This window comes from Netta rufina (assembly GCF_964035555.1).
Source record: "Netta rufina genome assembly, chromosome: 5".
Taxonomy (NCBI): domain Eukaryota; kingdom Metazoa; phylum Chordata; class Aves; order Anseriformes; family Anatidae; genus Netta; species Netta rufina.
In genome coordinates this window covers 5,073,507-5,100,645 of record NC_140128.1, presented here as the reverse complement: position 1 = coordinate 5,100,645, position 27,139 = coordinate 5,073,507, and the positions used below count along the sequence as shown (strand labels likewise).

At 40.5% G+C, this 27,139-nt stretch overlaps 1 protein-coding gene across 2 annotated transcripts in view; it reads left to right on the top strand.

Moving 5' to 3' along the window:
- Nucleotides 1-27,139, top strand: part of PLEKHA7 (pleckstrin homology domain containing A7) — a gene marked incomplete at its 5' end in the record, with an annotated part of 133,843 nt that overhangs the window by 52,294 nt on the left and 54,410 nt on the right. For both annotated transcript variants that reach the window (XM_084286891.1, XM_084286892.1), the window contains one exon: nucleotides 23,114-23,197. In XM_084286891.1, the coding sequence (XP_084143017.1) occupies nucleotides 23,114-23,197 (84 nt within the window). The remainder of the gene's footprint in view (nucleotides 1-23,113; nucleotides 23,198-27,139) is intronic.

Genomic DNA, 27,139 nt, shown 5'->3' with positions numbered 1-27,139 from the left:
TGTGTGTTGTGCAGGGGTTTGTGATTCGAGATTAGGAGTTTGAGTTAGTTTTCAAAGAAAGCTTTCCCTTTCTGGACAGCGTAAGGCTATTAATATACTGCCCAGCCTTCCATTAAATAATAAAAAAAAAAAGTACCTGGGACCACGCTGTTAAGATCTGATGCTCTGAATTCTGCAGCTGACAGTGTCCATCCTTAAAAGTTGGATGTCCGAGCTATGCCCTTAGTACTAAGGCCGTAGTTCTTGAAACATCATCCTTTGTGTCCAAATAGCATCTGTTGCTTCCTTTCTGCTGTCGATTTATTCTGAATTCACAGTCGTCATGATAGGGCTCAGGTTCATCCTGTGCACATCTTGCTGTGTTCTTGTAGGGGCAATTCTCACCTATGCAGGATCTGAGGAAGTTTTCTTTTATAAAGAAAGGGCAGAAAGTGAAACAGGAGACACCTTTAAGACTGGGCTGACTTTGCAGTCCTTGTATCAGATGCCTGTAAAGCTGCGGCATGGCCTTGAATGAATATTTTCAGAAAATATCCCATGTAACGTCCTTGCAGGGCACTGGTGCTTTGCAGAGGTGAAGTATGTTTCAAAGATTGTGCAGTCTTCTTCACTGCCCTTCAGGATCTCTAAGTTGCAGCGCGGATATATGGAAACATAGAAGTTGAATCTGGCAGTAAATGTCTGTGTGGTCATCTGGTCCATCACTAGGAGCTCTCCTACAGAGAGGATCTTCAGGTTAACTCCTTGAGGATTTCTTTTTGTTTGTTTGTTTTCTTTGATTAGTAACAAGAAAACGATATTATTTTTTTTAAACTACAGTTTATTGCGACCGTATAGACAAAAAGGACTTCTACAGGAAAAAGAGGGAAACGAATAGTATGTCTGGATAAATGTTTGAGGCAAATAATTTTGTGATGCAAATAAGTGAATACTTCTTTCTTTAAATCTGAGATACACTAAGTACAGAACACACCTTAAAAATGTGGCACTTCTCTGTTTGCTACTTTGAAAGACCCGGTTATAATTTTAACTTGGAGCTTACTTTAACCAAAATGATAACTCATGCTGCAATTTTGCACCCTTTTAAATCAAGTATTTGTAATTTGCTCAAATATACTCTTTGCCTTGTATAACCTATCCCGATGTTAGTGAATTTGGAAGTTCTTCTGGAATACCAGGTAATGATTGAAAGCGTTTCCGTAACCCTTGGGCCAGAGGTAGGTAGCCTGGTTAATATTCATATCACTGGTGTCTGGGAGCTGTTGTTTCTGAGACACTGCTCCTTTCCCGTAGTAAAACTAGCATTTTGCTTTCTGACACCACAGAAGTTTCATCTTCTGTCCATAGTACAAACTGCAGCATTTATACGATCAGATGGATTGCCAAATGTAAGGGCTTTAGAAGTGAAATCCCCTACTGGCATATTTTTTTAGTTTAATATTACGAATGTGTATTGGAAGTTGATACTAGCTTCCATCACTTTGTACTTTTATCGGTAAACTTTAAAATTTAAAGAATCTGACGTAAAAGTGAGGCAGAGCACAAATACAGTCTGCTATTGTTAGTAGATGAGCTCTGTTTCCTGGAGCCCAGGAGAGCTGAAGGTTACAGTGACCAAATCCCTCTTCTTACACCATCTGCATGTCCTGCAGCCAGTATGTGTTAAAATGGGAGTCCAGGTGCTGAAGATAGCCAGCAAAATGTTTAGAGTGATTTAAGCTAATAATGAAGAGTTGGCAGGATGGAAGAGTTATTCCCCTATTTCAGATGTGGCTTTTGGGAATGCTTCATTTTTAGTTAGTTAAAGGTATAGTAAATCTCGCTGGAACTAAGAGCACCAGTTTCTCACCTGGCTTGTAATGCTGCTGGTTAAGCCTTAAACAGGAACAAATTTTAGTATCAACAGGAAAATACAGCAATGAAATACGCGTATAAATCTCATTACTTTTAGTACCACTCTAATGGCTACAGATAGCTCTAATGCCAGTATCACAATGTGGATTTTTCATTCTAGCTTTGTTTATCTGTTATGCTAGAAAATCTTACCCGTTGTTGAAGTGAAATGTCCTATATCTAGCAGATTTGGTATCGCAAAACACAAGTAACTTGTGCATCGATGTATTTCTTCCTAATAGAGCCTGCTATGAGTGATAAGCTGTTAGATAAATTGCAAATTCTGACACTTCTTTAAAAGGCTTGGATTTCTCAAGTGCTACTGGCAACCTGTATCACTGGAGGCTTTTGTGGTAAGGATTGATTACATTAATATTTGATAAAACCCTCTATCCAGGTGCTATATGCTAGTGATTTACTGTCCTTACCAGCCCAGCCTGGATTCAAGATACTGATTTCAATAATCCCATTAGTCCCCCAGAGTCATTTGGTCCCTGTAGGAAATTTGATTTAAATCAGTGCTCGTGATAAAGACTTCACAGCTTTTGACCACCATAGCATGATGGTTTAAACAAAGCAAATACAGGTTATTAGTGCTATAGATTTATATTTATGATTTTCTTTTTAATCAGCATACGTGGCAGAGTTTGTGTGTGTGTGTGTGTACTGATTGAGAACATTATTCCTGTAGAAGCCTCTAAATTGCACGGATAAAGTTGTGTCATGACTTGCCTTTGTTAAATGTGTGTTTCAGAGAGGCAGTCGGTGCTCAGCATTGTTTGGTCATGACTTGGAAAAATATGCAGAAATAAAGGGCTTTGACTCACTACCCCTTCTTGCCCTCATAATAATAAGTCATTTAACACTAACTCTACACAGAAGGACATTTATAGTAGGAAAATAGGTTTGTGTTTTCTGAGAGTAGTCAAGTCTACTCTTTGTCCTTCCTACTGGATTGAGGCCTTTCTACTTCACTAAGTATCCTTGGAGAATACAGGATGACAATAGACATGATGTCCTTGATCAAGAATTTCAGGTGAGTAGAAATCCAATTTGTAGAAATTAAATACCGAGACTGGAAATTATTTATTAAGTGCTGTATGTAGCAGCAGTAGACCATTCGGCATGCACTGTGTTTTTTTCCACCTGAGCCTCTTCTTTTAGTGGTTTAGATCGCTTCCTGCACAGAAGTTGTTGAGATGCTAGCTCTAGACATATTTGAGGCTTTTGAAATACTTCTGAAGTACTTTGCTTCAGTGTGGCGTTTTCAGTAAGTTTGGCCGGACTCATTAAGTATTTATGGTATTAATGAAACTGTATTTAATTTGGAGTGTAATTCTTCCAACACTGAGTTTAATGCTGCCTTCCAAAATTTTAAGTTTCCTTTCACCCTTCTTATTTTTTTAAGACCAGTGGTTAATTTGTCATTCTCCACGCAATACTGTCTTTTCATTGATATGAAGATCTTCCTTTCTCACTGTGTTGAAAATGTGGTTTTGTTCTCCACGTTGAACTGGAAACCTCTCAGTATTAAAGCTTCCCAAGCGTTCTCCTTGGATGTTGGTTTTGGAACTTTTTCCCTGGATGACTCTTCTAGGTTGAATGTAGATTTCCTACTCAGGACATCCTGTAATATCAGAATAAGGAACTTTTATTTATTCCTCTACACATTTGTTCTGTTGGTGTGTTGTTTTTTTTTTTTGTGTGCGTGTGTGTTACAGTTCATCATGATGTTGGTAATCTACACTCCAAGTTTTCCTTTAGGCTTCATGTCCTGGGACAGACTCCTATTGTATTAGACTCCTATTGTATTATTGATATGTATATTCTGTATGAATTTATTTGCATAACCTAAACTTCCATGCCTAGTGGTCCATTTTTTTTCCTTGTGCCATAAGCCAGCATCCTTAATATTAAAAGGAAGAAGTTTTTGTCATTGTGACTGGGAAATCTAACTGCATTTCCAATTGATTCATATCCCTTATTTGTCTACGATAAGATTTCTGGGCAAAGTGATTATTCTGAAATCTATCCAAATACAATTTTTCTGCCATTTTGGATTTTAGTGGATGTATTCTTCTATTGCGTGAGTTTCTTTTTTCACATTTCCTGATACGACGTTTCATGATGGATGGGTATCAAAAGAGGAATGATCTCTTTTTGCTCAGATATCCAACCTGATGTTCCAAAGGTGCTGTAACTAAGGGCAAACTATGAGATTATCAAGCTGTATCCATTTGCCAGCTGGTTGGAGAAAAACATTGCTATGTGGTTACACTAAATAATTCCTGTGGTCTGTGTGTTGTAGTAGCATCAGGAAGAATTACCGCCAAGTGTTCCTCTTTTTATCGTCTCATGCATTTTTATCAGGGAACTGAAAATATTTTCTGATCCCCAGGCTCATTTCTGCATCCTGTGACTAATGAATGGCCTTGCAATGTTTCAGAATCTGCAGGATCAGAAACACAATTATTTTTCTCAAAACAGCACGCGGAATAGTATTTAAACAAAACCAAAACCCAGTCACTTCAAAGAACATTGTCTTTATTTTCCTCCAAGACTACAATCTTGTATGCTGTTGGGAGCAGCTGGAAAAGAGATGAGAAACCACGTCTGCAGCTTTGCCTACAGGTTTTTGCAGTTAACTCTGGGATGATGCTTGGCTAAGCCAGTCCCTGACAAATATCTGAGATTCCCCACTGAGGTGACTTGCAAAACTCGCTCTGCACTTCTGTGGAGAGAGTTGCAATGGCCATCTTATAACCCGTGCTCACAAATGTAGCTGGTAAATAGCAGGTGTTAAATAGAAATGTAGGGAAAAATGTAAAGATGCGTGAGGGAAAACTCGTTCTTGAAATCTTAAGTTAGTGTCTGTACTTCTTTAGAGGGGAGTTTTTGTCACACTCGAAGTGTCAGCAGAATGAATGGCAGTAATTAAAATTCCCCTTATCTTCTCCAGGGGAGCAGAGGGGCTTGCTGTCGTCACAGGGACAGCTGAGCGACAGCTCTGAGCTGAGCAATTGCTGCTGAGAGCTCTAGCATTGACGTTTGTGATCTTTCAGAGGGGATTGCAGGACGAAATGGAGTATCAGTACTGGGCTTTCAGAGCATCTTTCCTGAACCTGATGTTTTTGTATGAGGAAGTACTGTCTAGATGACTTTAATTCAGAAGCTTCTTTTAAGTAACCATGTGAACTATCATTGCTAGTGGCTGTTTCTCGGTCTGCTTTCATCAGAAGGACCAAATTCCTGGAAGTGCCACCTGGTACTGTTAGAGTTTTCAGTGTCCCACAAGTCCTTTATATTGATTTTTTATTTTTTTTCCCTCTCTAACACTCTTTCCTTTCACAGCATGGCTATGGAAGCATTTTATCCTAGACGATGCACGTCCTATGCCTGCACGTACAGTCTGTGGATATAATGTTACTGCATTTTAGTGATTTGTCGTGTGTTCCAGGTGGCAAGTTTTAATGGACCATTTGTCATAGAGTAGTGTTGGATTATAAAAACTTCACTGCATGTACAAGTGTTTTATAAATTCATTTTTGTAGGATTTTGCTGGAAAAGTTGCCTTAGGGTTGTACTTGCTTTTAGAAGCCTGAAGAGTTTCTGCAAATCCCATTTCTGAATAGTGGACGTTACCCATTTAGTGAGAAGAGCTGTATTCTTGATTTTGCGGTCTCTATGTGACTTTTTACCTCCATTAATTCCATGAGTTTAAGAATGGCAAGGAAGTAAAGCGTGCAAGTTGTAAGGGTGCTTGTGAAATGTGCTTTGCCTTAGGTAGTGCTGTGCTAACAAGTGCCTTGGTCTCACATACGGAGCAGGAACCTGGTTACTGCACCCCATATCTGTATTTCCAACTTCAAATTGGGATTGTTTTCTTAAGTTCTGGGAGTTGTTTCAGGAAAAAATAATTTAAATATAGCTTTCATTTCAAATGCACAGAGTGTAGTGACATCAGGTTAGTTCAGGATCCCTTGAAATAAGAACTGCACGTGATGGTTGTGGTGCCTGGCTGCCTGACTTCGGGGTCTTCTAAACGCTGGCAAGCACAAATTAACTCACGGGACTTTCTGATATCTCAGGAGCTTATTAAGTATTAAATAAGACGAATTTTGGGTCTGTTGGATTTTAACTCCTCCTTTCTGCCTTGGTAGTGCTGCTTTGCTTCATGTGCCTTCCTCCTGTGTCTGGTCTCACAATGAAAGCCTCAAGTATGTGCACTTGTGCATACACAGGCATGCCCACGTGCTCACTCTTTAAAACTGTGTGTATGTCTATATTTATATAACAGTACAAGTAAATACTTATTAAATCAGTATTACACCTAAATATGTATTAATTATTAAATATTTATGTAAATATTGTTTATTGTTAGCAAAAAGCAGCAGGAAAAGGGAGGAATTTTAATTTTCTTTTTTTGACCACGTTAGTTCAGGAAACCTGGTTAGCCGTGCTTTAAGCAGACTGTTAGCTGGAACAACATGAGAGCTACAGGACTGCCGTGTGTGTCGAGGAGAGGTCTCCGAGAGTATGCTGTGGAATTTTCTTCACAAGTATGAATTCAGTCAGATTTGGTCAGGCTTCTCTTAGTGATTGTGAAGCATCTTAGATCTGAGCTGTCATTCTGCCCTTGGTAAGCCCTGCCAGATTTCTCTTCTGGTTGCCAAGGAATAAGTGAAGGAAGGGTGTTCGAAGTACTCGTCTGTTTGTGTCTAGTATGGACCTTCATGAGCTCAGTGATTTAGAGTAAATTCTCACATGAAAAGCGGTGTTTAAAAATGAAGCCAAATACATTAAGAGCGCTGAAGTATTTTTTTTTCCCCTTTATTGCAATCTATAAAAGTCACTGTTTCCTATGTGTTTTAGAAGGAGACTTTCATTTTCTAAGGTTATCTCTCTGTTTGGATCATCCTGGGAGAATATTTAAGTATTGATTTTTTAAGATGTCTTTTTACAAAAATCCTTCACATACAGACGAAAGGAGAGCTGCTGCTTTGTCCCTTGATCCTAGTGCTGCAAACACTGGGAAATGCGAGTTGTCCTCTTCGGTGTTTGTAAATTAAGCTTTTAATCAGTTTTTAGATTGTAGAAGGTACATGCAATTTCCTTTTTTCACGTTCCATTTTTACTGTTCTGCTTGTCTCTTAAGTACTTTAAATAGTATCAGTGCTGTAATTTAGGCTCTCAAATGGCACTTTTAGCAGGTCGCAGCTATGCAAAGGATATCATTGTGCTGTGTGGTAGAAGCCTTGCTGTTCCTTGGAACTTGTGGCTTCTGTCAATGCCTGATTTTGTCCTTACTGATGAAGGTAATATGGTTTCTGGTTAATCTTTTAAACATGGTGGTGGTGTTTGTTTTTAAAACCATTTTGTACATGTGTTTCATTGGCTTACTAGCAAAACCTGCGCTCAAACTATAGACATAGGATGTGGTAAAATTAGTGTTGAGTTGTTCTAGTGTGCGGAGTCATTTCTGGACATTTTAATTGAAATAATATATGGTGTACTGGTTCAGAAAAAATAATGAGTGATGTTAGTCTTCTTGTCTTGGAGAAAGAGAAAAAAAATGTGTGCAGAAGTTTGTCACTTAAAGAGACAAATGGAAGGAAAGATTTCAAAACAAGGCTCCTTTTAACATGGGGACTATAGGCAGGATGAAGCACACGTGTTTTTTGATCCCATCAGGAGGCGATGCAGTCTTTGCTTTTCACATAAAACACCCATATTTCCCATCAGATAGTGCTATTACCCCACCTCCTTCATCAGTCCTCTGTAGGAAAACGTGCTTTTTGCCAGTTAAAATAAATACAAAACACTCAGTGGACAAAAGCATACATAAGCCAAGAGAAGTTGGCATCTTCTAAGTTCTACCATAGTCCGTAGCTTGCTACTTGCATTGTAGTAATTCTTAACTTGTGATCTGGAGGTGTTATCTGCTCTAATTCATGTGTTTGAGGACGTGTAAGTGTCTTAGGTGGGTTCAGTTGTAATACCCTTTATAGAAGGACTGGCTGTTGAAGTTTGCTGTAGTCGAGAAATTCTACAGTGGAAATCCTGAGATACTTTAATACGGTTTTCCCTCAGTGGTCATTACGAACTTCCAGCAACAATAAAAAAAAAAAAAAAAAAAAAAAAAAAAAGGTATTTCTGACAAAAGTGAAGGAAACAGACAAGGGAAGGGAAACTGTGCAAGAGCAATGTTATTCTGTCACTCAAGGGCCTGCATTCTCTTTATCTTTGTGTGTTTTGGTGCCAGCTGGTTACAGACGCCTGATAGCTTCCTGTGAGTGAAGACTGGGGAAAGGTGGTGTAAAATATTCTTTAGAAAGCTTGATATGGATGCATCTTGAACTTCAGCTGTTTTTTTTTGGGAGATAAAATACATCTGTGCAGTCTGTCTGAGCCTAATTCAGGATTTGTGTCATGATCACAGTGGTATGACAGACTAGCTGAACTAAAAGTAGTGCAAAGGGAAAATCCTGCTTGGAGGCGAAGAGTGTACAGAGAATGGGGGTGGGAGAGCCTGGAGCAATATGTGCACAGCATTGTTACGATATTTGGAGATACCAGTGGCTGAAGCTTCTCATTTACAAAATAATACTGCAAATGCGGGCTCTCAGAAAATGAAACAGGAAAAGTTTTCTCAACGTCTGTTGCGTTATGGAGGTTGCAATAGAAACAGCACTGTAAAGGCTGAATTGAGAATCCCATTTTAATTATTTCCCGAGAAATCTGCTAATTGATACCGCTGAGATTTAATTTGTAGAAAAAACTGCTGTTAATGCCCCACATTCAGAGCTCTGAACATCTTCGTTTTAGAAAGTGTTCTCCATTCGGAATCTCATAGCCCAGTTAATTTGTGATTCTTGGATTTAGGGCTGCATACGGATCGTGATTATTGACGTTGTGTAATTGTACATGCATATAACAGACGTGGTTGTAATACGATTATAATGCAGTTATAATGCTAGTTATTGTGTGAAGAAGAGGACAGGATATTTCTTTGGTGAGCCGGAATAACCTGTACTCCAGCCCCAGGGAACAGCTGGGAACAGAAGATAACATCTCACGGGTGGAGGCTTAGGACACAAGGAAAATCCCCGTAGCACTTACATAACTTTTTTTAGTTGCTGGAATTTGGCTGCCTGTGGTTTGCCTTAGGAAAAGGCCTGTGGCTTGTGCTGTGTGTATTGTGTTGTCACTTGCCTGTTGAAGGACAATGTGCAATTTCTTGCCAGTCCCCTCTGCTCTGCCCCATTATTTTTACTGAACGCAAACTGAACGTGATGGGTAGAAGTGAAACGCGTGGCCTCCACCTTATCAATAAGCTGCTTGTGGTGCTAGAGCAGTGTAATGCTGTAATTATCTTATGGATTGAGGTAGTTAGTGATCTGCAAGTACTTTTAAAGAAGTATGTAAGGTGACGTTAGAAATAATGTATGTTTCAGGTGTTTCCAGTGCCCTTTTTATATATTTCCACCAAATACACGGACATGTCAATTCTACAGGCATGTAGTGGGGTTGAGTTGTATAAACTGTCAGTGCAACTTAATGGAAAAACAGTCCTGTAAAAAGTTGGTCATTCCCTTGTATGTCCTTACTGGTTGGCTTATTATTGATTTCATGAAAGGCTTTCCTGAAGTTTTTCCCTCTTCTGTCGGTAAGCAGTTGGAAGACTGGCTTCAGGCACAGAGCTTTGATACGTGCCACTTGGCATTAGATGAAGGCTCTGTGCTTCCAAAAATAGTTGGTGTTGTGTATCATCTATGTGAATTTTCCTCTCTGCTTAAGAATCTGCTCTGAACTGTAGCAAGAAATAACCTTAAGACGGAATTACGATCCTTAGGTGCATGATCCTGCAGGTTGGGTACCGTCACTTGGTTAAAATGCTGTGCCTCTTCTTTCTTCTCTCCTTCCTTCAGATAAACTTCCAGGGAAGGCTGTGAACAAACATAACGTGATTCCTGGTCCTGCTGTCGAGGCTATTTTTGGTTTCCCCCCCCATGAGTGTTCCCTGTACAATGCAGGAGCTGGTCTCGCAGTCCGCAGCAGCGTGTCGCCGCAGCTCGCTTGGTGCTTGGGGTCTTCTGCCCATGGGGGGACTCGGGGTTCCCTCAGCTGATGGGGAGTACTCGAAGGCTATCACTGCTAACAGCTAATAGTAAAATATTTCTATCTAAGTCATGGGAATCCAGGTTCAGTAACACAGCTCTTTGCAATGTCTGCTAAAGAGTAAGCTATCTGTGGTTTCCTGATGGAAGTAGGAGTGTGCGTTGGAGTCTGGATGGATGAAGGCAGATCCCTTTCAGTTGCAGCTCAGAAGGTGAGATTGTGAGGCTTTTTATTCCCCCCCCCCCTTTCTAAATTTTCTTGTCCTTCACTGCAGGGCATGCTGACTAATCAAGAACATTACTATTCAAACTTCAATCAAGTATATTGCTAATTTTCTTTGAACCATATTATTTAAAAGAAAAATATTGAGAGCTGCTGTAGTCTGTCCCTTCCAAACAGTACTACGCAACTTTGGTGGTAGGGGTTTTCTCTTTTTATTTTTTCTCACAGTAATTCTCAACTGTCATTTTCTAAAGCATCAACAGAATAGCGTTCATGTCTATTTTCTTGTTCTCAGGCAGATAAAATTAGCATTCATGTCAATATAAATACGTGAGAGTGCAGACAGGAAGGTATGTAGGACCAGAAATTCCAAGGTGTCAGAAAGTTTGAGTTGCTTTTTCTTACTGTCCTGAGAACACAGCAGCTTACTCTGCAACCTGTTGGTGTCAAAGGAATGCAAAATATGCAGATGGTATTTGCAGAATTTGAGAGCTGTCTGAAAACAGTTCAGTTCAGAGGAATTAAAACTTAAAGTAACGATGTATAATATGCATAACATGCAAGTCCCAGAATGCCAGGCGTAAAACAGAGATGTTGTCTGCATCACACAGGATGAGAAGAATTCATTATCTTATTTTTCCTAGAGAGAGTCTCGTTATTCAGAAGCAGGGCATTTTCTGGCCTTTTATTCTGACTTGACATTAGTTTGCATTAGAATGCAGTTGTCTTTACAGTGCTGTACTTTGAGATGAATGAATATTGCCACTCATTGCTTTTGGAATTTAATTTACTGTATTAACATGGCTAATTTAGATTCTTAGATTGTTTTAAAGAAGTTGACAGCACCAAGAAGACAGTATGCGATACCACGAAAGCAAACATTCAGAGGCATCTTAGGCTCAACGTGATGTTTTGGTGCAGTTACTTTTAAGTCATACGTGCATGAATTAAGTTAACAGTGACTGGGAAGTAATTAATGGGGCAGAAAGATTTTGCTGAAGTAGTACTGGCAAGGTAATCTTTGTGGATTTGATTTTGGAAACTTGCATACAAAGGTGCAAGTTTCAGATGGCGTTGTTGCTTGAGTTTTGTAGAACCTCTCTGGCAATTTAATCATGACAAGTAACTTTTAAATTTGCTTTCTGGTTATTACAATGCATCAGGCTCTATTGTATTTGTACAGAGTTGTATTCTATTGCACAGTGTTTTACCTCATAGCTCTGATAAAGTACGCTAGTGGAAAAAAAAAAAGCAATAATCTTCTTCGTGCATCCATACACCTAGTACTGAAAATAAAAAGGATATCAATAGATAGCTGAAATCCTGCCTTCATACTGAGGAAGGTTTTGTGATGGCTACAAATATTATAAGGAAGAAACTTCCATGCACTGGAAGAGATTTGCTGTCGGTCGGTGAACAGTTTAACTTGGAAGACAGCAATGTGGCGTGTTCAGCTCGATGCAGCATTTCCAGTCTGACTGACCTCTGAGGTTTGCTGGAATTATTTGGGAAGGCCGAGGTAGTCCTTTCTGCTGTTGAAAACAGTGAATGATTTTTGCATTTATGTCCTGTGCCCAGAAAGCTGCAAACGAAGTTAAGACTCTAAACTGGTAGGCACTTGTCTGTCTTTTCATGGTCTTAAATGTTAATAAAACAGTGATTTTACAGAAATAGGATTACTCAAGGTCATACAAGAAATCTGCTTCAGAGCTAAGATCTGAATCCCGATCTTCTGAATCCTGATGTGGTAGTGCCCAGACCATTAACTTCTTTTTTCTGTTACGGATCCAGAAAAACTTACTGCACTGAAGATTTTACAGACATAGATACTTCTTTCTCTTTTCTTGTGGCAGAAACACACTTCTGTGTAAAGGACAGACTCCGAAGTCCTGCTCCAGTGTCCAAAATAACTGAAGTGCCATCACTCAATGAATTCCAATTGTTTCAACTTTCTAATGCAAAGTGAATTTAACCATTAAGCAGAACCACTCTGTGAGTCAGTGATGACTCAGAAACTGCCACTCTGAAGTTTTTCTCTTTTCCGTGCTTCTTGCAGATTGATTTTTTTAAAATTTTGTTTTATTAGTGTTACTAAAATGTCTAAAGTAAAAAGCAGAGAAATTTAAGTACGTCTTATGGAGTTAAAGCTAAACAAAATTTATTACAGTGTGGCACACCCTCCCAGAAGGTGGAAATAGCTTTGGTTTCCATTGCAGTAGTGTCCAATATAGTTTTAAAGAAGACGGGAAGATCCTAAGAGTAACTGAGAAAACTGTTGCAATGTCAGTGTCTGGAGGTGCTTTAGTTGTACACAGTTTTCATTATGTAATGTATACAGTGAATCTTCTTTTGAAAATAATTGAAGTGCTAAATTATATACCTCAGCAATTTTTATAATGTGTGTTTGCTGTAGTTAGTAAATTAAGATGCGACTGAAACACTGAAAGCTTGAAAAGATACCGTGCTGCTTGCAGTCCTCTTGATCAAATGTATATGCATATAATGCATATATAATGTTCATTGTGTTGGCTTTTTTTTCTTTTTTTTTTTTTTTTTCATTTTAGAGCTTAGATATGAATAAACCCATTTTTGCTGCAGTGCTGGCCTGGACTTACCTGGTGTGTGGAGCGCTCAGTTCTGGCACGGCTCAGTCAGGTGCTTTGGAGCACTTCAATCTTAATGCATTTTAACGGGGATAAAGCCTTTTTAATTCCCCAAATAGGGAAGGGTTATTTAATAACTGTATTTTTGAGAGGTAACAAAGTTTTCCCTAAGTGGAAGATGTACTGTTTTCTAAGTCGTTCAGTCATTGTAAGTGTCGTTAAATAATTACTCAAAGAACAAACATTTCACGTCGAGTTACTTCACCTTCCTAGCTGCCAAGTTTCAGTCACATGCTTGACAGAGGCTTACTTGGCATCGAGCGGAGTTAACGCAGGATCTGAAAAAGTTTTTTGGAATTTCTTTCGATCCCTAATCCTGCCCAGCTCTCCCTGTCCTCACCCCAGGCCTCGTCAGCAGCGTGAGAGCTTGCTCGCTGCCAGCTTCCCTCGCCTCAGCTGCGGGCTGGTTTGGGGAAGTGGCGGGGAGCTTGTCCTTGCCGTGTGAGGGTGAGAAGCTGTTCCAGCCTCACCGATGGCAATGCTCTAGGTCTTTTGGCCACAGTCTTATGTCAGGGCATGTTTCTTTGATGTTCAGCCGTGCAAGCTCTCCTGTGGAGCCCTAGGGGCAGTGAAGGTCCTGGGGATACAGCTGCAGGAGTCGTACTCCCCGAGGCGTTACCACACCAGCTTTGTCTTGGTGGCGAGGGCTCGGCTGCGGGTTCAGCATGGTAGAGCTTTAGGACAAGAACCAGACAAGAGACTGCTCAAGTGGTGCAGGAGGAATGTAGCTGATAGCTCTGCTATATTTAGTGACGTGCTAAGAGCTGTTGGGTTTTGCTGCGGCCTTGCTCCCCAAACCAAAGTCAAGGAGCTTGATTTTGTGTCTCCTCCGCCAGTTTTTCTTTTGGCTGTTACATTTGGCTGTTGATTTCCAGGCTTATTGTGAAAGGTTGTAGTTGCTTCATCCTTCCAGTTAATTTGAAAAATAATAGCACTGTTCGTGTGTTTAAGGAAGGATTTTTCATCTTTCCCAATGGGATAATGTGGTTTCACACAGAGTCTAATTCAGAGCTGATTGTAAAGATGCATGCTGTCCCCAAATGACATTGCTACCAACAAAGCGTGTCGACATTGGTTGATGTAAATGTAAGCTCCTTACCACTGCATACAAAACCAACAAAGTAGTTTTTAAAATGTCTTTGCCAGACAAATCTTTGAGACTGAAAGAGCACAAATGTTTCTTTCTATATTGCTTGTGCTATTTTTCTTAGCCACTAGCTCTTCTTGTTGGCATCACCTTTGTCTTCTAGGGACTTACTCAGAGCTGGCTGTTTGGGCACCATTGGTGTGTCTGCTTAGAGGCGTTAAGAAAATCCAAATGTGTCTTCCACTGCTGCCTTGTTTTCAGTGCCACTCTTCTCACAGCTGTCCTTTTTGTATTTTATTGTAATGTTTTATTCTCAAATTTTCACCATCTGATAGTGCAATGTGAGTGTTGATTCAAGAAATTAAACACAATGTCATTATACAAGAGCTTTCATATTTGATTTACATTTGATTCACATACATAGACATAAAATATCCTAACTTCAGCACCGTTACATTATGCCAATAATATAAATCATTATTAATTTGTTATAGGTTATATTGTGACTCAACGTGCTTCGATTACATAGCAGTTGAGGAGGAAACACTGCTTGACCAAAAATAAGTCATTCTCTTTCTTTGGATTTATTTTGTTGGTTTATGTCTAGTAAAGGAAATTCTGGCATTGCATACACCAAAATAGTTCATTTTCAAAACAATTTGCTTGGGTTTCTGCATCAAATAAAGTGGTGAGTATTAAAAACAGAAAAGTTGTACAGAGTTCAGAACTGTTTAGTATGTTGTTGTAATTCCTTTTCCTAATGCTACTTTATTGGTTTGTTGGTTGTATAAAGCTTTATCTAGCATTAGTATGTATATCTTACCATATTTTCCGTTGTGTAAATGCCATAAAGAATTTAATTCCATGGCAATATTTCTGTGATTACTTGAAAGTGTCTCAGAATTTCTCTGCTTGTCTGACTGGGAGCCATTGAGCGTTTCAACATCTCCGTAAGGATGAGTTTTGGTCTAGGTTACTTTTTTTGACTTCATTTTACTGAATTCCTGTGAACTGATAGACCCATAAATCTTTTTTTAATGCCAAAGAGCTTTTGTTGAATTGAAAATAAATTTCTGGGTAATTTTATAAACTCTGTATAATCTAAAAAAGAAAATCTTCCACGTCTGTTTTACGATTTTAATTCCTAAAATATTAATCTGGGATTAGTTTTAGGCTATGAAACATAATGTATCTCTCACTACGCAGTGGGGGATATATTTGAGTAACGGTATGATGGAAACATTTGGGTAAATAACATTTTAGTACAGTTTTATCAGCTTTATAGCCTTGGCTTCAGAACCATTTTCTATGAGGCATGAAAGACCATGATTAATACACAGTAACTTGTCATACTGTACCGACTGACTGGAATTTGTGTGTGGAGTGTTTTTTTTCTAAAACGGTATTACTCTTTGACAAGGCACCCCTTTTTGTCATGCTTGAAGCTGCATTGCCCAGCAGTGGCAGCTCTGAAGTGCTCTTCTCTTCTGGCCAGCGGGACCCCTGCCCGCACGGGTCTGCTGCAGGCCAGGCTTCGGCCCTCACTGCCCCAGCTCATGAGCCTTTGGTCGGTATAAATCCAGAGACATTCAGCTCTGGGTTAAAACAGGATCACGTTTGACTTGTGCCAGTGGTCTGTGAATTGATACTAAAGTCATGTCTTTGTATGTCAGAGTTTTTCATTTCTGTGTGTGCCAGGCCTGTGGAGAGCGGGCCTGACAGAATTCGTCAGGTTGCCCTTGGTACCTGAGGAAGTTCTTTTGTTCTTTTATTACCAGTCTTCTCCCAAGCAAAAGCTTGATGTTAAGGGCCTTGCAGGAGTACTGCGGTCCTCTTTATACTTAAGATTTGATAGGGGAAAAATACTTCACCTCTCCAAATGCATTTACATCTGGAGGAGATGCAGCATGTTTAATCCACCTGTGAGATGAGTGAGGAACTCCTTTAAAGCAGTCAAGAGTTAAACCCAAGGAAGCAACTTCATTGCTGTCATTTTTCACTTTGTGGCTTAAGCCTGTCCTTACAGTATATGTATAGAGTCCGAAGCATTTCCGAATTAACCGCCAGACACGCTGGAACAGCTTGTTGCTAATGAAGGCGCTTTCTGAAGTGCATGTGCTGGTGAACACCACCAGCCAACCCACAAGAATAGGTGTGTGCTGTGAGAATTGTGGTTTGTTCCTATTAAACTGTACTCCAGGGAATGTGACGCTCATATCCTTGTTTATTCTTCCGCCTGATGTCTGAAGGAGCTGGAGTTTGTAGGATTGCCTTTCGTGCCTCGAGAGGACTGTCAAGTGGCAGCGAACAGGGGTGGGGATGGAGAAGGGAGTGAGACAAAGCCATGAGCATTTTGTATGTCCTTAACTACAGGAAAACCTTCGGCAGGGACGTGTGCCCTACTAGATAAAAAGCATGCAGCCGCAGGAAGCCAGGCTGAATAAATTCTCATCTTTCATGGAATTTGTATTAGAGGAAATTAAATGGACTCAAATAGGTGTCAGCTGTGAGGCCAGGCCAGCTTGCTCAGCTCTTTCTGAGTTCTGGGGTTGAGAAATTCCCAGGGCAGAGACTGCACAGCCCATGTGGGCAACCATGTCAGTGCCCTGCCATCTGCTCCATCCATCCTTGTATCCTTCAGGTAAAAAAGTGTAGTCTGAACTTCTTTCAGTTCAATGTATGCCTGTTTTCTCCTGCTCTCCTGTCAGGCCCTGCTGTGAAGAGCCTTCTCACCAGCTCCTTGCAGAAGGCCGCTGGTGGGTCCCCTCGAAGCTATCTTTCTCCAGGCCAAACAAGCCTGGCTCCCTCGGCCTCTCCTTGCAGGTCAGGTGCTCCTGAACATCTTGCTGCTCCTCTGCTAAATTTGCTTCGGTTTGTTGTTGTCTTTCCTGTAGTGGGGTCCAGAATTGAACTCGGTAGGCTGTACCTTTGAGAGAAGTTCATCGATAACAGCTATAATTCTTTAATCCTGTTCTGAACTCTTGTGATTGTGTAAGAAAACAGTATTTGGGTAAAGCTTTGTTCTTCTGATGCAGGTTATGGATAAAGTGCTTCCATGCTATGGAGGGAGGAGAAGGGCAATGTCTTTCTGCAGTCTGTCAGAGGTCACACACAGCAGCCAAGCAAGGTCTCTTAATCTGCAGTGCTGTCCTCTGACGATTGCTTAGTCACGTTATGCATTAAAATCAATATATCAGAAGTGTGCAAGACTTAAGTTGAAATCTCCATTCAACATTAAAAACCTGGTAAAGAGCAACCTGAGTTGCTCTCTACGTGTTTCTTTTATTGTGGAAGGATTGGTTTATAGCAGCATTTTGTGTATAACTATTCTACAGCTTGGCTACTGTAATACAATTGTGTCATGTCTGTATAGTTTTCTTCTGTATGGCAGTCTATCAGGAAAATGCTGCTTCATGTATGGTATAGAATTGACTAGTGATAAAAGGTGCTGCTTCCCTGTCCCGTCAATGACCCCAGTGCAAAACAAACAAGCAAACAACAACAAAAAAACAAATCCACGCTTCCCAAAAATATTTGATTAAAAGAATACTTGCCTCCTAAGGGAGCATCCATTTTCAGAGTTCCTGAATCTAATTGGACCATTGGGACCATTTGTAGGAAGGAGGGATAAAAATTAAACCCAGAGGAGCCAGTCATCTACATCATTGAACAAACAGCTGCGCCAGCATTGGGGATGATGACCGGGAGAAATACATTTATATATATTTTTATAGATCAATATTCACCTCATAGATACACATTTATATGCATTTATATGTTTGTGTATGTGTATGCATTCAAATATATGTATGCATATATCATTGTTACATGTATTTAACTGCTGAACCTACTCCTGTTTCCATTTCAGACTGTCAGAATTTGGCATAGATGTTCACATGGTTTCCGTAAAGTACTGTACAAGCAGTTAGGTCTGCTGCTCACATTGCGATATTGGTGACATTTCATTGTCACTCTTTGTCACTCATTGTCCAAACTCTTTTCTTTAGGTCACAAGGTTCCAAAGTCTTTTAGATGTTTTTGAAGGTACTACATTTTGTTTGTGGAGACATCACCTGACTAACTTCAAATACTTGAGTGGGAAAGAAAGCAAGGAACAGTCCTAAGTGAGTTACAGGCCTGTATTGTTAAGATGATGTGATATAATAAGGTGGTCTTTTGCTTTTCTAATTTTTTTTTTTTTTTGGTATGATCAGAGATTTATTTATTTTTTTTCAGCTGAAATTTTGAAGGCAAGGAGTGTAGTTTTTCTTAAACTGGGAAAGTAAGGAAATAAAATCAGATTTGACTTTTCAGGAATGCCCCCTTTTCTGAGGATTTTCTTCTCTTAAAAACTTTAACTAGCATACTTTTTTTTCAAATACAAAGAAAAGTGTGAATAAGTGATACAATCTGATGTCGTGCAAGTGATCCCCTTATCTGTCTTTGGGCTTTTGTGTTGGTTGTAGTCGCAGACAGAGCTGCTCGAGCTAGTTACAGAACTCTGTTCTGACTAGCAGCTAAAAGCTCGTGATGTTCTAAGGAGGATATGAGATTTGAGACAATCACATCTACTCTGATTCTTACCTAAAAGTTAATGGGCTAAGATGTTAGATAAACTATCCTATGATTCTATAGGAGAGGGTGATGGTTTTGACCTTATTAAATCTACTGGACACTGATTTCAGTGGAGCAAGGATTCTGCTGCTACTCTGAAGAGGCACCTAGCTATTTTAAACTAAAATCCTGAAAAGATGTTTGTGGTGTGCGTCTAGCTTGTAGTAGTGGGTACTATTAGTATTGATTAAAAATCTTCTAAATTATGTCAGTATTACACTGTGTTTTTCTTAGAAAAATATTCTTGACAGCACTTCTGTGGCACTGATTTTCTTGGAATATCTTAGATATTCTTCCCAACCAATTCTCAAAGCTGAAATGAAAATACAAACAGAAACCCCTCAGCAATGCTCAAGCTGTTTTGATGCTATTTGTGTATTTCAGCAATACGTTGTGAAGGAAAGCAACCCATACCTGAGCGCTTGCCTGGCTAGACGCAAGCACTTGATCCTTTTGGAGAACTCCCTCTCACTGCAGACCAGAAGCTCTTCACCACTCAAGCTTTTCTGTCTGCTGCCCTCCCAGCAGGGTCTCCCTTAGAAGCAGAGGTGCTCACCCCAAAGTCTCACCGCCATTTGGGACTTTCAGCGTAAAGTTGTTGGTGCTTGTCTGCTCTTGAAGCATAACGGAGTCAGCCAGCAGCAGAAGTAAATATCATAGAAATGGCTCGTAACAATTTATAGAGCAGTCCACCCAATGACAGCATGATTACTTCTGCAATCTGTGCGTTTGTTGTTAAGGTGAGGAGGTAGACTCGATCAGGAGTTGATTTACACATTTCAAGATTCATCTGTCTGGGCATTTAAATGGCTCTAGAGGCAATATATAAACTTGCTTGACTTCAAATGCAAGGTCATCAACATAAGTCATGGCCAAAAGTTAATTATTAAAATCTGGCTTCGCTTCAAATACAAAATGAACCAAAAGATAAAAATAGGTGAAGTTGTGCTGATTATCAGTGAGTGAGGAAAAGGGCCTGCCCTTGTGACTTACACTGCAGGACTGGGGACTGTATTGCAGTTGTGAGGTTTTTCAGTGTTTAAATTGGTTAAATTTCAGGATACTACAGGTTACGTTAGTGCAAACAAACGGGAGGCAATGCTAAATTGGCAGACTCGTTTAATCAGTAATACTGGAGAAATCTCGTAAGCTGTACTCTGATGGCAAGCAGCGAGGTGTCAGCAAAGGCTATGGGGCTGGCACGCTCCCACCCCCCAGGAGGAAGATAAATGGCCCGTAGCCCAGGGCCAGCTTGGAGGTTATGTCGGGTGTTCAAGCAGCCAGCTTGCAAATGAGGCTAATATTAGCCAGGTGAGTGAGGGGTGGATGTAGCTTGAAGGCTCACTTGTCGTGCCCGTTACACACGGTAGATTTCTGAACAAGAGAAACTCTGCAGTTGCTATTCGGAGGAGATACAGGTGGTATTTCTGCTAAGCCAATGGCTGAAAAACACGAGCACGAGAAATACTGTGAGCTAAGTCTAAAAATCTAATGCCACTTCGGGATTTCTTTATTTCATTCTGGTCAGAGAGGCTGATATGCCTGGGCTGCATCTGTTTAAACACCAAAGGTTCACAGGGACTGTGAGATCTGGATGCTATTTGCAGAGAGTGACAGACCGGAATAACTTGGGTGGGAAGGAACCTCAGGACCCCTTCAGATCCGGCCCCTCCTGTGCAGAGCAGCTTCACAGACAGAAGCAACCTCGAGGTCTGATGAGCTTGCTCGGGGCCTTCTCTGGCCACGTTTTGAGCATTTCCAAGGAGGGAGATTCCACAGCCTCGCTAGGCAACCTCCTCCAGTGTCTGACTGCTCTCATTGTGGGCAAAAATCGCCCTGCTCTCTAATTCCTTGGTGCAAGGCATTAGCCATCTGTTGTATAGATTGTGTTGAACGGTATTGCTTATTCTTTATGAGTCCTGTGAGGCAAAACATTTAAATTCTCACTTTTCAGATTCAAATAAAGCCCTGTGTTCCGCAGAACTGCCTGTGGTGCTGCCTCTCTCCTCCTAGCCAAGTGCTGCGTATTGAACTTGCAGGTTTGCAGGAAGTTTTGGCCTGGTATGTGTCTTTGTCCGTGAAATTGCTAACTGTGCTTTCTCTAGGAACAGATCTGTGCTTCTCTTTCTCTGCTCTTCCCCTTCAAAACGGAAAACTCCTCCAAAATGCAGCTGCTCAAACACTGAAGAGGTGTTTGCTTTCTGGCTGAAACCTTTATCATTAGCAAGTAGTATTTAGTCTATTACTAATGAACTCGCTCTGTAATTACAGCAACAGAACCGATTCCTATTCCAAAGGCCTGGAGAATTTATTTCATGGGAAATAATAGAAGATTTGTAAAAGTGCGAGGATGGTATAATGGATAACTTCATTTCCCAAATGGCCCCGGAGCACTTCTGGAATAGAGTCCTTTTTCTTAGTCGTAATTACAGAGTTATTAATGACTAAAAGCCTGCAGATGAAAACTTGTTGACAGTTTGTCAGCCTCTGGAGAATGAAGCTGACAAAGTGCTTTCACTCTTAGGGCTGCCAGCGTAATTGCGTTTCTGGTTGTACTCCTAGCCTGCGTATCAAAGGTTAAACAGACTGCTCCGGTCCTGATTTGAAAGGAAGTGCTTTTGGCTTAAAACTGCTTGGGCTGTGTGATGAAAAGGGAACTTTGTTGTTACTGTTACCGCTTATTTATTAATTTCTTTGAAAACAGCTGCGAGTCCATATTCCTTTCTTGGGATGTATTCCCAGACCTAGAGTACAAACCGAGGTTGAAGTGCTGCCTCTTCAGAAAACCATGCTTCTGCATCCTCTCGGGAGAAAAAGACCGCGGCTGTTTTGTAGGTGTTTGCACTGCAGGGTTACTGCAACTGCTTGCTCCCCATCTCTGGTGTCAGGAGCAAGCTGAGGAGGTAGAAACTGCCAACTTCTGTCACAGAGCTGGGGCTTGGACAAGCCCTTTTAGTGCAATAGCAGTTGTCACTGCTCTCGTTTTATCACTGCTGTGTATTATATTAGTCCCTTATTTATGGCATTCTGTAGCCAGGCAGATTGAAAGAGGGTTGAAAGGTTTCCAGTACAGACAGCATCCTCTGCTGCTCGTGGTTTACGTGAGCCTTTGTGGGAGCAGCTATCAGTAAGACCTGAGAGGAGACTCAACTGCATCTTTTTTTTAATCCAGGTGTGTCCCGAGCTATTGACATTTGAATGTTATGTTTGTGTGAGCTGTGTGATTTTCAGCTGTCCTGTGTGCTGTAGAAAGGCTGTAACCTTTTGGGAATTTATTTATTTTGAAACCCGAGAATGCCTAAGGAAGTGTGTACCCTATTCTGTTTCTGGGTGGACATCCTGCTACCACTAGGTCAAATCTGTAAGACCTGAAATAGCTGGTCATTACAGGAGTCCAAACTTTAAAACGGAAGAACAGAGAAGTATTTATTTCTGAATCTTTGAGGTATAAATCACTTAACAGCCTTATTTTTTATAGTTTTGTTTCATTGTTTTTGGTAACATTTTGCTGCATTTGATGGGAATTCTACTTAGGGATGTTGTTCACCTAAACATCGTTAACTACTAGCATGGAAATTCAGAACATTAAATAAGCGAACTGCCTCGTTACTCGTTCAGTCTAAGGCTCCTTAGCAGTGAGTCAGTCACAGTCTTTGTAATTAGGAATTAAGACCTTAAATATCGTATTTCTTTACGATTTGTAATTTGTATATGGCCCTGCTTTGGGAGGTGGAAAGACAACCTGAAATAAACATTCTTCACTCCACATTTTGGCATTATATGAGTACAGTTATACAGGTAGATAAAGTAATTGCCTTTAATGGACAGTAATAATTTATAAAGGGTGTTAAAACAGATAGTAGTCTGAGGGGGGGGAAGGTTGATTAAAAAACAATTTTAATTCAACTCAGCTGCAGTACTAAATTATGTTGCTTTATATAGGCTGTGTATCTCAACACTTAAGGTTAAACATAATCTTATGTGTAGAGGTACAAAGAAAAAGCACTGATGATACACTAAGGAAGAAAACAACATTTAATAAATGGCTTCCACAAAACATCTCTCAGTGATCTCATTAAATATTACAAATCGTGTGGGACTGTGAACTGTCCAGCAGCATTTTAACTTAGTTGACCAGTTTGCTGGGTGAAATTTGCAGAAATACGAATCAAAAATTTATGTTGTGTAGATTTTATGTTAGTGACTAAATAACACAGTAATAGTCGGGTATAAATAATCATAAATTCAAGTACGTCTCCCCAACTAAGCTATGTAACTAGTTTACTTTTAAAAACATTAACCTCCTTAATAATTAAAAGGTGTGGTATGCCACTGGCACTCAACAAGAATGCAGCAAGAAGCTTGAAAAGTACCTAAGAGATACGTTAGAGTAGCAGAAGCTAAGCGTCAATATAAAACATTCTGCCTTTTTAGGTATCGTTGGTATATTTTACTGAGTTTAGCACTTCAATATTAATTTTTTTTTCTTATTTTTTTCTTTTTGTTTTCCTTTCAGCCATAATCAGCAGACCACGTCATTTAGACATCCTGTGACAGGACAGGTTTCTCCAGAAAATATTGAATTTATTTTGCATGAAGAGTAAGTAGTTCTATACCTATGGCAAGAGATCTAAAATAATAACACATTTAATCACGGTGGTTTAGTAGTTTGACAATTCTTCTGGTACTGTAGCAAAAATGTCATACAGCTTGATGCTTAAAACTGTAATTCTCATTGAGATAGTAGCATGGTTTTGAGTCTAGCACTGTTCCGCATAAGGGCTGGAGAGGAAAACTCTACCAGTTCTTTATTTAAAGAAAAAGAAAAAAGAGTCATTTAAATAGGATGTTTACATAAACTGTCATTGTTTATGTGTCACATGTAACAAAGCTTTCACATGTCTTTCCAGGAAACTGAAAGGTTTGTACTGAAACTGAAATACACAGAAATATCACTATTTTATGTTGTAATTCATTGCGTTTCTTACGTTTTAGTTTTTCTACGTTGATTGTGTCTTGGAGCTGTTTTTTATTCAAAAATTTTTGTTCATTCATTCTTCAATTTATTCTAAAGCAATAAAATCACCTATATTTCCAATGTATTTCCTACTTCTGTCATCCATGCTGCATGTTAGGTTGGAATAGGTAGGAGATCCTGGAATTCCTCCTGTAACTGGATGGCTGGGTATCCCTTCAGTGCTACATCACTTCTAAAACTACCCCAAAGAGCAAGAGGCGGAGGACAACACCAGATCTCTTTCCCTGTTCCAGCCTCGTCTTACAACACTGCTTCAGCAGCCTCTAGCCCTCACCTGCCCCTCTTCACACACGACAGGGCTCAGACACCATGTTGCAACACCCTGCACCTGGTGGTTTGTATGGTTGCCCTCATGATTTTGAGCGCTTTATATTTCAAATTATGTGGCATTTTAATCCGTTTTGCGTTTAATTTAAAGCAGTATTGCATTAAGGGTGGTGAGGTGGTATTGAATCCACAGGCCTAGAGGAGGGCCTCATGAGGCTCCCAGGAGACTGAGCCTTTTGTGGCAATGCCTTCTGCTGTGGGCCTGGAGAGGAAAGAAGAGGTAGAGCACGACGGCACAGCTTTCTGCTCAGGGCTTCTGATACAGCCCTGAGAAGAGCCTGGTTTAATGGTTTTTAAAAAAGCCAAGCACCATACAAGCTTCTCTCCCGAAAGCCCAAAGCAAATCCAAGGGCCAATCCTATGTTAAGGCCCATGCTAAGAACCAGCACAAAGTAGGCTGATGGCCACATTTTGCTGTGATTAGGTGTAAAGAGCATGGAAATGCTGCTGAGCCAGAGGTTCAGCACTGAACACCCCAAGTGTTCAGTGGTATGTGTGTGGCTTGCTGCTTGGGTGGGGGGTGGCTCGTTACAGGCATGCACACAAGCTGTTCCCAGTCATTTAGCAAGGAGAACAGGAGCAAATCTCCAAAGCAATACAGACAACAGCCGCTGTCCATCTGTGTTCTGGCTTCCAGCCATTAATAGATCTTTAATCTGCTGGATGGTTTCAATCAGATTTAGGATGGAGAAAATTCATACACATGTCAAGGGAAATAGGTGTTTGGACAGAAGTCCTTGGAGTGCTTCCCCGAGTTACACACGCTTCATTGGGTTGTTTCTGGTTTTGTAATTGTGGCAGCAGAAAAAAATGCTGTAAGAATTGAAAGACTAACTGGCTGATGGCATGTGGCTTTATTGATCTTCTGTATATATCAGAAGCATTTTTAGAAGAGAAATTTAGGTGTTTATTGGGAGGGCAAACAGATGAGCAGGCATAACTTGTCACCTGCAGACTTCAGTTACTCATACTGAGATGAAGCGAAAATACAGAAGCGAAAAAAAATAATCTTGCAATGCAGTAGAATTACTAGAGCCACGTGGTTTTTATTCCAAGTGAAGAGGGAATGACTGGAGGGATATAGAGGGGGGTGCTTGTAGTAACTGCTCAGGAAACAGTCTTTGCAAGAACATTTTTCTGAGCTTTGTTATTGACCTGAAGTACAAACAGAATGTTTTTAACATTAGATATTTTTAATACACCGGTTAAAATTGCTCAAAGGATGGCATTAAGTGCCTGAGGTGCTCTGATTTCCTTCGTTTTGTACTTCTGCTTGCAGCAGTGTAGGTTCTGTACAGACGCTGTTTGTTGCCATCACATCTGAGTTTCTGGCAGATGACACTGTTGACATAGGTGGATGTCTCTGCTGAAATCAAGGGAGCTGTCAGCACCTCCCGGTCTTTAGATGTAGGAATTGCAGTGGGGCTGTGTGACGCTTTGGGTTCTTTTCTGTCAGGCATCCAGGATTTGTACGGAATCAGTGTTGTAGGTTGTATGTTCATTTGGAATCAGTTTGGTAGATCGTATCCTGTAATGAGATGAATTTCACAAACAGGACGCAGTTGAAAAGGTAGTCCCTGGGTTTGCATGATCTGTGGAAACTGCTTCCATTGTAAGATCCTTTTGACCAAGAATACTCTTTTTCTTTTTTACTCAAGCATTCTGTCTGAAGGAGCAGCTCTCTGAAGGGTTTCTTCTACATCAATTTCTTCTTCAGTGCTGTTGTGACGTGATTTATTACTTAAAGGTTGATTTTAATTTCAGATTAGGGCCAAAGCCGGGAGTCGATGGGACTAGTGGGGAGACCTAGGCACAAGCTTGTTCAAGCTGCAACAAACACATCTGTTAAGAGGACACATTTAACATCAGGAAAGTAATTTACAGTAATCTAGAGATGATGAATGTGTGGCCTGTTCAGGCCATTTCTTACCCGGGAAGCAATGTACTGGGAAAAAGATTCGAAAAGAAGAGTTTTGGGAAATGGTGAATGATTTCATCCTAACGTACTTATGATCGGTTATGAACCAGAAACCCTTGCCTCACTTGATCAAATGAGATTAAAAAGGCCCAGAAAGCCGTCTGTACCTTGGGCTGCCCCAAAAGCAGTGTGGCCAGCGGGGCGAGGGAGGGGATTCTGCCCCTCTGCTCTGCTCCCGTGGGACCCCACCTGGAGCCCTGCATTCAGCTCTGGGGTCCCCGGCACACGAAGGATGTGGAAGTATTAGAAGGAGTGCAGAGGAAGGCCACGAAGATGGAGCACCTCTCCTGTGAAGACAGGCTGAGGGAGCTGGGGTTGTTCTTTAAATTCTGTACTCTGAGGGTGCTGAGGCCCTGGCCCAGGCTGCCCAGAGAAGCTGTGGCTGCCCCATCCCTGGAGGTGCTCAAGGCCAGGCTGGATGGGGTTTGGGCAGCCTGGGCTGGTGGGAGGGGGCCCTGCTCGTGGCAGGGGGTTGGAATTGGATGGTCTTTAAAGTCCCTTCCTACCCAAACCATAATTCTATGGTCATTACATATGTATTTACTTGAAAAACCTATGATAGAATTGCTTAGGATAGACGTGTGCAATGTTTAGTTCTCTATCATTTTTCTATAAATAGCAGTTCTTAACTTTATACAGGAAGGAATAAGCAGGCCCTTATAGGGACGTGTATAATTGCATCTGTTGCTAAACACTAGTAGTTGTGTATTAGAAATGTTACGGTATCTTTGTGATAGCATTATGCTTGCAAATGAGAAAACAGCACATTAAAAAGGATAAAACTTCAACCTAAATGTAGCAATACAGAAAATACGTTCTGTATTTAATGCAATTACTGTTAGCCTTTTTTGCCTGTTTTTTGTGCACCTGATAAAGCCTGTTGGATTATCTCTGGAGAGAGAGACATCCTATTTTTTCTATTGCATATGGTTACTATAGCAGCAAAAATATCAGGTGGATAGGCAGGAGGAAACCTAAGCAGCCCCAAAATAAACATCTGGCATGTTTACATGTATAGAAATACAAAGACAGTTAATTTGTATCTAACTGAATAGGAGATTTAGTAGTATGAGCACTAGATTAACATGATGTTATTTTGTTCCAACAAAATAAACTTTTGAAGTCGTTGGTACGAACGTGGATCTTTTTAGTCGACTAATGTTTATGATCCTTTAGAGAAAAGGAATTGCTTCTCTCAT